Genomic DNA, 9,590 nt, shown 5'->3' with positions numbered 1-9,590 from the left:
TCAATTGTCGTGGAAGTCTTTTCCAACCTGAATGATTCTGGAATTCTGCTGCACGGCTCACAGAGGTGCCACTGCACATGCTGTTCTCAGAGAACTGCGACACGCTGGTTCCTACCACCTCAAATGCAAGAAAACTTCTGAAAAGGATTGGGGGTTTTCTCTAAATGCTTACTTGTTCAGAATTCAGTAGAATACTTTGCTCTGATGAGAGCTAGCCCAGGACACCAGAAGATACAACATGCTGATACAAGCATCTGGTACCTGCTCATGGCCGTGGGGGGCGTTCCCTTGGCTGTTTTGTGGTGGAAGCTTTGATGAGAAAGTGAAGTGGGAGGACTTAAAAATTGCAGTATGTGTCCCTTTTGGGTGATTGTGTGCTGTGAGAAGAGGACAGGATCTCTCAAGAGACCTCAGCACTGGGTATGTACACTTGCAAATGATATATAACCATTTCTCCTTAACAAAGAATCAAAAGGGAAAAAAAAAGTTTGAGAAAGGCAGAGTGGGTGCCTCAGCTGTTTCACTTTCCCCCTGTATGCAGGTAAATGGTCAAGCTCTGCCTGAGCACTGTTTGTTTAACAACTAAAAAGAAAGCACTTCATGTCACTCCAAAGAGTAAATATCTGAAGTTATGGATTAACTAAGTTCCAGCAGAGCTCATGGAGGAAGAACAGATCACGCTGATTCCCACTGAATAAAGCAGTAAGTGCTTCGAAAGTATTGTATTCTTTGAGATTTCCAGGTACAGCTTGCTTTACTGGAGCATGAAGCTTGTCAAAAATGTCCAGTGACAAGGGGAGGGTGTCAGGACAGACCAGAAATGTTCTGGGAGAGCTGCTGATGTGTTAAAGGGAACGAGCAAACCAGTCTGGAGGGACTCTAGTGAACAGCCTCTCCAGAGCTGGCGTCAGAGACGAGGCACAGCAGAGCATTCAGCAGGGAAGCTGCTCTCTCAAAAGCAAGTGAGCAACCTGGCTGAGCTGGATGGATGGGAGCTGTCTGCAGCAGGGTCTTGTGTCACTCTGCAGTGTGCTCCTCTTTACACCTGCCTTCTCCTCCTCAGGTAACTCCTGCTGCAGGATGTGGAAGCTCCTCACTGTGGGGCTGCTGCTGGCTGCCTGCTTTTCATGGGGCTGTGGCACCTCAAGTAAGTGTTCTTTTGAGAGATGGCCTTCACCCTTTCCCAGTCACTGCAAGTGCATTTCCTGCTCCTCTGTTAGTCAGAGGGAGTGGCTGAAATAGTTCCCGTTAGGGGGCTTTGACTTCCTTTAGCAGAGGTTGACAGACAGTGCTGGGGCCATGGTAGCTGCCTGGTGAGAGCCCTGCTGAGCCCCATGAGCTGTCAGAGCAGCACAGGGCAGAGGCTGGAGCTTGCTTCTGCAGCACAGCACAGACAGCACATGGTGTCTAGAGCAGCCTCTCTTGCTGTGCTGGAGAGGGGCTGTTGCTCTCGGAAGTGTCCTTTGGGAAGCAGCACTACCAGTTTTCAGCCAGCTCTTTTCTCTGCTTGTGCTTTCACTTTTTTGCTTGCAGTATTTTACAGCAGTAAAGATGCAAACCAAGTCCTGAGAATCCAGAAGCGGGCAAACACTTTCCTGGAGGAGCTCAAGCCAGGCTCTGTGGAGCGTGAGTGCATTGAAGAGCTCTGTGACTTTGAGGAGGCCAGTGAGATATTTGAAACCAGGGAAGCAACAGTAAGTTGGTTTTTTTAAGGATGAGTGGGGAACTTAGCCAATCAATTTTTTTCTTAAAATATTTGCTGTATCCAGGGCATAGGAGATCATGGATCTCTCCTGACTCCTCAGGTGTAGGCATGGTTTTGAGTGTCACTGTGTTACAGTGATTGTCAGGTTACCTCTGTATGGGCCACGAAGCTTGGCTACTCAGGCATGTCCCACCTGACCCACCTAGTGAGGTTTAGGTCCCAGACAGTTAATTCCAATCCTTGCTTGACCCCACTGGCTGTTCTTGCTGCCACTAAGTTTTTCCCAGTCCTTCCAGTCTTTTCCCTTTGTTGTCCATTCACCAGTCCTGGCTGCTTTTCACTGTATCTCCCAAGTCTCCCAGTTGTGCCTGACAAACATTTCTCTCGTCACTATGTTCTCTCTTTCCTTCTTCGAACTCCTAATTTGAATTGCACACTATGTTTACTGTCTGCTGATTCCTGCCCCTTTCCACACTCCATCTCTGTTGCTATGTTGAGCAGAGTAGGCTCAAAGCATAGAATGAGCTAGTCCTTGCTGTCCCTCAGACCCCAAAGGAGAGAGCAGCTGTCCTTGGAATGCCCATGTTTTGTCTAACTGGGCTCAGGTGAACTGGGTTACTTACCTGGCAGTAAATGCCAACAAAGCCTGCAAGCAGAGCAGGGGAGTCTGTGCTTAGTAGAGACAGTACAGGAGGATCACTGGAAAGTTTTTTTAGTTTGTAGTGCCAGTCACTACACTGCCAAGAAAACTGAGACACTGCCAAGAAGAATGAGACCGATGCTATTGACCCGAGTGCTATGTCCTGTTGGCCAAAACCACGAAACACTTTAAATCCCTCACTTGCTAAAAATGGTTTTCTTGCCATAATACAAGTTTTGTTTCTCCACAGCTAAATTTTTGGAGCAAGTATGTAGGTAAGTAAAGACTTTCCTAATCACTTCTCTGTGCTTCCTCAGGAGTTACTTGTACTCAGCCTTCCTCCTGCCTGGTGTCACAAACTGATTCAAATTCTCATTCTCTCTCATATGGGGTGTGCAGAGAATGTTTTCCTGTTCTATCATACAAGCAACCTTCCTAAAACACTTGAGGTGCACCTGTACCTATCACTAGTCATCTTTGCAGAGTTAGGGAACCCTGCCTGACGTGGTCCAGCAGTAACCTGCTGCTGCCCTGCCTGCCTCAGCCTTTTCTCTTTCCTCCTCTTCTGCCCACTCCACTCGCTCTGCAGCTGTGATTGAGAACCCGAACTGATGGCCCTGTCTCTGGCCGAGTGCCACGGAGGTGTCACCATTAAGTGCCAGTAACATGGCTGATACTTGGGATTCTGGGGAGGGTCTGTTCGTGTTGGAGTTTGATCTGTGAGCTCTGTATGGTTCAGCAACTGCGTTTGCCTACCTCTGTTTCAGATGGAGATCAGTGTGAGCAACATCCTTGTTCCAACGGGATCTGCAAGGACAATATTGGAAAATTTTCCTGCATCTGTAACAAAGGCTGGGAGGGGGTTTTGTGCAATTATGGTAACGCTGCATTTAATCCGCTACAAAATAACGTCCTTTGTGACAGGGATCTCTGTGCAATAGGGATCAACACCTCAGTCATTGCACAGCATACTCACTTTCTTTACTAATGTGATTTCCTCTTGCTTCTTGATGTGGAAAGAGGTTTATCTGTGCTTATCTAAGGCAAAATTAACTTTGTGTTGTCACGGGAGAATTTTAGAGATGTGAGATATCTAAATTTTGGACAATACTGGAAATAACTCTGTAAAGCAGGGGTTTACTTCAGAATTGTCCACACAGGGGTTATGGTGGGGTTTTTAAATACAGGACCCAGTCCACTGCCAATATTTTATTACTGTGGCAGTTCCTTCCTTGGACAAAAACTGGATAATATATTTAGGGATGAGCATTGTATGTCATGTGACATCAACACTTTCCACCATGTGACTTGGCACATAGCGACAGGGAATTTTCTGTTCTCCAGTCTGCCTGACAGTAATCTGTTTCCTCCATCTGCCCATTGCCTGATTCTGGACCTAGGTCTGTTTGCTGTCTAGGGACCCGAGTGCCATTGAAGCCCACAGCTGTCGTCCCAAATCCATTGACAGCTGTTGCCCACTTGAAGCACGATGTCATTTTGCCACCTTACCTTTCTGTGACTCTGACTTCCCAACTCCACGTCTCTCTTGCTGTTTGTTTTTCTCACAGAGGTCAAATACAGCAACTGTTCTGTGGATAATGGCGGCTGTGAACATTTCTGCAGGGAGGACCCTGCCGAGCAGCATCGCTTGTGCAGCTGCGCATCGGGGTATCAGCTCAAGGATGACCACACCATGTGTGACCCTGTAGGTAAGAGCAGGATGTTTGTAGTCCAGCTTTGACAGAGGATTATTCAGACTGATGTAAAAGAGTTTTAGGGGAGATTTGTCTGCAGTGCACTTTGTACTCATTTTCAAAACATCTATTCCATGAAGAGTAACTCTGCCTGCATTTCCCAACTCCATACCCACTTTATGGCCCTTAATCCATGTTTGGAGACACAGAGGGGAATCAGGAGACTGCCTCCTCTGCCAAGCATTGAGGGACTTCCATGAAGCCTTTGAACAATATTGCCTAGATTAGAGAGACAGAGGGAATCCTCTAGAAAGAGGTTTTGTATTGGGTGACCTGGGCTTTGCTGGTAAATTTCTCTGCATCTCCTACAGTGGAGTTCCCCTGTGGAAGAGTGAAGATGGACTACATTGAAGCCAAAGCAGACTTCAATATTCGGCTCATTGATGGAACAGCTGGAAGAAGGGGAGGCAGCCCTTGGCAGGTGAGGAGAAAGGGATTCTTTGCCACAAATAGTTCAGGCTCTTCCTGAACTGCTCTGCCTGCCTCTCTGCTCCAGAAATGCTCTTGCATTGCTACTGGTGGTGTCATATGAAGCTAGCTTTTTCAAAGCATCCCAAAGGTTGGAGTGGCAGGAAAAAAAAAATTTAGTGTCTGTGAGGATTCTTGACCTTGTTGCTGTTGCCAAGTTTTTGACCTTACCTTGCAACACTGCCAAGATAGAGGATGGTGATGACACTCACCTGCTCTGTTGCTGCATCCTGGGGAACTCGTGCTGTGTGATGTGTACTTCAGCTCCCGCAACAGCCTTCCAGTGGGAGGTGATCTTCCTGCCCTGTCTTACAAGCCTTGTCTGTCATAAATTCAAATTAGCAGATTTAATCAGCAAAATATGCCATGGCAGGTTGGGTTATCATAGAGAAAAGGGAGATCTCACAGAGCTTACCATGGAACTAATGAATGCAAATAATTAGGGCCAGGTTCCCTTTGATATTAAAGGGCCTTTTACACCTTAGCGTGAGAGCTGCAGCCTGAGATGATGCATTGTCTCTGCTGTGGGACACAGCCCTCATTTGTGCTCTGTATTTCAAAGCTTTGAGTACAAAGTGCTTCTTTGCAATGACCAGCATCACCCCATGCTGATTTGGAGGAAGCCAGCCCTCATTCAGGAAGAACATTCGAAACTTTTTTGTAGGTGTTTCACAGAGACTCTGTTCATAGAGCTTTTGTCCCCGTGTAGAGCTTTGGCTTCAGTGAATGTGACATGCTTTGGTGCTTGATAAGTCTGGGTATTTGGCAGCCTCCAAGAAGAATGAGTACAGTATTCTGTGAGCCATGCTCCATGCAGTGTCACACCTCTTTTGTCTTGTTTCAGATTATGCTGCAAAATACCAAAGGGAAGTTTCTGTGTGGGGGTGTTCTCATCCATCCAGCTTGGGTCCTAACAGCAGCACACTGCCTTGAGGAACAAAAGGGGTTCAGAGTAAAACTTGGTATGGAAAAGCACCTGTCCCTGTGATTTTTAAATATAACTGTTTCATCCCCAACATTTATCATCTCAGGGAAAAGACTAGCAGGTTCTGAAGACAAAAGTCCTTGGCTGTAGGAGTAGTCTGTCTAGGTAGTATTTAATATGCACCTTAGCTTAAAACAAAGTTTAGTAAAAACCTGATTTCATTTGAGCCATTTTCAACCTTACTCTGGAAGTGAGCTGATGTCTTCTGAGCACTGCTGCTGATCTATGAAGTAGAAAGACTTGGTCTCTTCTGCCTGTGTTTTTCTGGTGATGAAAATATTTAAGCCCATCCCAATACTGAAAAAAAGTTGATCCCAGAAGGAGAATGTCACAGGGACTCTTCTTGCCTTTTCATTCATTTAAACACTGCTACTTCAGTGTTTCACTGGAGAAGGAGAGGTGCTACAGAATGGCAACACTGCCTTTACTTGCTCTGCTGCTCTGGAGCATGAGAAAATGTCACTATGTCAAGTAAGTGCTTCTTCTGAATTAATAGACAAAAATAATTAGTGTTTCATTCACACTTACATAGATTTTTTTTCGAACAGTGTTTTCTATCTACCATTGATGCTGAGGCATAACAGCTCAACTGCTTGCTTTCCATGAGTGAAAGGATAGATTATTCCAAGTATTTGTGGAGAGTCCTGCCAATATATCATCTGTGTATATAGCCTTAAAAATAGATGCTCTGTGTGCATGTTCCATACACGCTGTGGATGTGCAGGTGCTTGAGAGCAGAGACAATAAGTTTATGTACATCCAACGTAAAGAATGAATTGAAAAGTGTGTGATGTAGTCTTGGTGCCAGAATATTCACCTTTTCACAGAGAGACACCCGCCACCACAAAAGCAGTTCTCAATCACAAAACTTCTGTGAGGGACATGGAGCAGAGTTTTGGATGGCGACATTGCCATGTCCATGGGGGCAGCCAGGAAAGTGTTCGTACTGAGCCTGCACAGGTGGTACTCAGCCTGTGTCTGTCAGGCTAGGATACCCCACACCCTTTTGGACTTGTCCCACTGCAGCTTGCCACCCACAGGAGCTAAACTGGAGGGGGAACTCGCATCTGGGTTTGCACTCAGCCTGGGGAGAAGTCTTGTAGCGGGGCTCATGTGGCTTTTTAGTGTCTGAAGTAGAAAGTTAGTTCTCAGAGTAGCTGAAGTTTTGGAAGATGGATTTGAGAACAACACAATATTTCTGTTTGTGGCTCTTGTTCCTGCATCACCAGCCTAAGAGCATCCAGAAGTGTGTTCAGAACTCCACGAAAATAGAGCAGATAGGTGGATGTAATGATTCAATTCAAAATACTGCCTCTGCCTTCATAGTTAATATTTTCATGCCAGCAGCAACACTGTGATGCTCCTTATTGTGTAGAAGGAACTTGATGCATTTCCACAGCCTCTGGGTTCAGTACATCCAGGTGTACATCCAGGATTTCTGGAATTTGAAACTCTGGGGGTGGATAGTCACCAGAAGTCAAAGGGTGTCCCCCTGGGTTGGGGTGAGGGAATCTGTCCCTCACCTGCAGTGCAAAAGGTGTCATCCACTGCTTGATGAGTGCCCCAGGATGGGGACAGTTGGTGGCTGTGCTGGTGTACGGAGAGTGTCACCCCACAGCAAGTGTGTTCCTGCACAGCCACTCTGCTTTCCTCAGAGGAGACACTGCTCGAGTCCAGAGTTATTTCTAAGGCCTAAAGCAGAGTCTGTACCTGTGAAGGCAGGAATAAAGCCCTGCCTCTTACCTGCCAGCCAGCCTCCAGATGCAGTGGCTTCAGGCTGCCTCAGGGGTGCTGTGGACACTGTCACTGCAAGGAAAAGAGGTTGTGATAGGAGAGAAAAACTGGTTTGTGATTGTTGACTCGATACTAGCAAGTCCTTCAGGGGCTGGTGCCACTTAGTACAAGACATCAGAGCAGTTTCAGCTGTCTGCTCTGGCCATGGGTGAACTGTCCATTGTCTGTCTGTGGAGGAATGAGAAGGGAGACTCAGAAATAAGTGGTCTGGAAGTCCAAGATCCAAAGCTGGATTTAAGGGATCTGCTGGGAATGTATTTCTGTAACTACTGTGGCTCATAAGTCCCTGTGCTTGGAGACACTCCTTACAGAAAAAAACCTGCAAGACCTCCTTGACAGCCTGCCAGAAAGACCTAGCTCTGCCTTTCCTATTGCAGTGTATCACAAATGACTTCTTGCCTTTCTGGCCCTTTTCAACTTAGTTTCTTGCTTGCTGTTCCATAGCTGCTTGGCCCATGAAGTAGCCATGATCATGTAGAACAAATAGCAACTGAGGAGTCTTAAGCAGTGAAAAATTCCTTAAAATACAGATGTAAGATTTCAGAAAGGAATAACCTTACCCATCAGTCAATTTTATCTTACAAATACTGACATTCAGCCATCCAGGCCCTGGCTGTGCAGCCTAAAGCTCATGTCCTGTTGTTAATGTCCTGTTTTGTGGTGTGCTTGCTCTCCCAGCTTTTCATGCTGGCTCCAAGAAGGTTGTTTTCCTCCTGAAGGTCTCTCACATCACACAAGTGTACTGAAATACAAACACCACAGGGCATTTTTGTTTCTCAGCTCATGACCAGAGCTCTAGGGCTCTGTAGGTATTCATGATTTCCATAAATATGAAAAGTTTACAGATTTGTCCATCTGTTAAGAACACTGTTAACTTATGACATAAACAGTTGTCTGTATTACAAGAGAAGTAAAAACACGGAGTGCAGTCCTAACGCCCGGTGTAATCCAGATACTTGGGTGTTCAGGGTAAGGGAAGCTTTGGCAGCATCTGTCATCTTGTTTGCTCTTCCAGGTAAATTCCGTTTCCGTCCTGAGGCAGATGAGCAAACCATTTGGGTTGATAAATGGGTGACCCACGAGAATTACACCAAGAAGACCTCGGATAATGACATAGCCATGCTGCACTTGGCTGAGCATGTGATGTATTACAAATATGCGCTCCCCATCTGCCTGCCCACCCGCAGCCTGGCAGAGCAGGAGCTGACGAGGAGTGGGAAGCAGATGGTGGTGACGGGCTGGGGCACCACGAGTGAGCGCAACAACAGCTACGCTGCTTCCCTCAGGTACATCGAAATCCCCATCGTGGCCCGGAACGAGTGCGCCCAGGCCATGAGCTTCCCTATCTCTGACAACATGCTGTGTGCTGGGAGCCTGGGAGACAGGAAAGATTCCTGCAGCGGGGACAGCGGGGGCCCTATGTTCACTAGATATAAGGATACTTGGTTTCTGGTAGGACTGGTGAGCTGGGGTGAAGGCTGTGGAAGAAGGGAGAAATTTGGAGTCTACACCAAAGTTAGTCAGTACCTCGAGTGGATCCAGCACCACATAGATACCTCAGCTCCTTTGAAGGGTTGATTCTGATCCACGGTCTGGAATGTTGTGGCTCTGTGCCAGTGACAGTATGCAGTGAAATGTACTGTCAGATCTTCAGTATTAAATATTGAGTATGTGTTAACCTTGTGTGCTGTTTTCCTTGGTATCTATTCTTTTTCCCTCCTTTTTTTTCTTGTTTACGTTGGTTTGTTGCAGGTTATGTTATTTATTTGTGGTATGGTCCTACTTAGGCCTTACAGGCAAAAAAAAATCCTCTGTTAGCTGAGATGCTGTACATACATACAGCATTGTAGAAAATAAGGTTGTCCATGGTCAGACAACTCCGTCTTTGAGATCTAAAATGTCTAAAGTGGTTGGGGTGAAGGGAGGAGGGGACAGAGAAAAGTGTTTTGCAAATAACCCTAGAGATGCAGCTCTGTCATTTCAGCTGTACTGCAAGGTATTACCCACAGTAACTGTTTTGGTTTGCTCTGTATTTGTGTAATTTTTCTTTCAACTCAGTGAAATTTTTATTATATCATTACTACCTCCAGTTCTTCACATCTTTTCACAGACTGTTGATTCAGCAGGTGACTGGAACTTATCTGTATTTTTCATTCTTTGCACACTTCATGCCTGATTTTACCCTACCAAACTTCCTTCAAAGGGAATGGGAACTGTCTTTAGTGTTATTCACAAAAAAACCCC

General features: G+C 46.1%; 1 protein-coding gene across 1 annotated transcript; it reads left to right on the top strand.

The window, feature by feature from the left end:
* Positions 1-565: 565 nt before the first annotated feature.
* On the top strand, positions 566-9,024 carry PROC (protein C, inactivator of coagulation factors Va and VIIIa). Its single transcript, XM_042020682.1, has 9 exons — positions 566-702; positions 1,064-1,147; positions 1,534-1,694; positions 2,596-2,620; positions 3,113-3,223; positions 3,914-4,054; positions 4,411-4,520; positions 5,412-5,529; positions 8,362-9,024. Exons 2-9 carry the CDS (start codon positions 1,081-1,083, stop codon positions 8,922-8,924), a joined length of 1,296 nt encoding a protein of 431 aa, XP_041876616.1. The 5' UTR covers positions 566-702; positions 1,064-1,080; the 3' UTR covers positions 8,925-9,024.
* Positions 9,025-9,590: the final 566 nt, after the last annotated feature.

This window comes from Corvus kubaryi, unplaced genomic scaffold (genome assembly GCF_017639235.1).
Source record: "Corvus kubaryi isolate FWS band 111438036 unplaced genomic scaffold, C.kubaryi_AGA036_p1.0 37041, whole genome shotgun sequence".
Lineage (NCBI taxonomy): Eukaryota > Metazoa > Chordata > Aves > Passeriformes > Corvidae > Corvus > Corvus kubaryi.
This window is presented reverse-complemented; position numbering and strand designations above follow the sequence as displayed.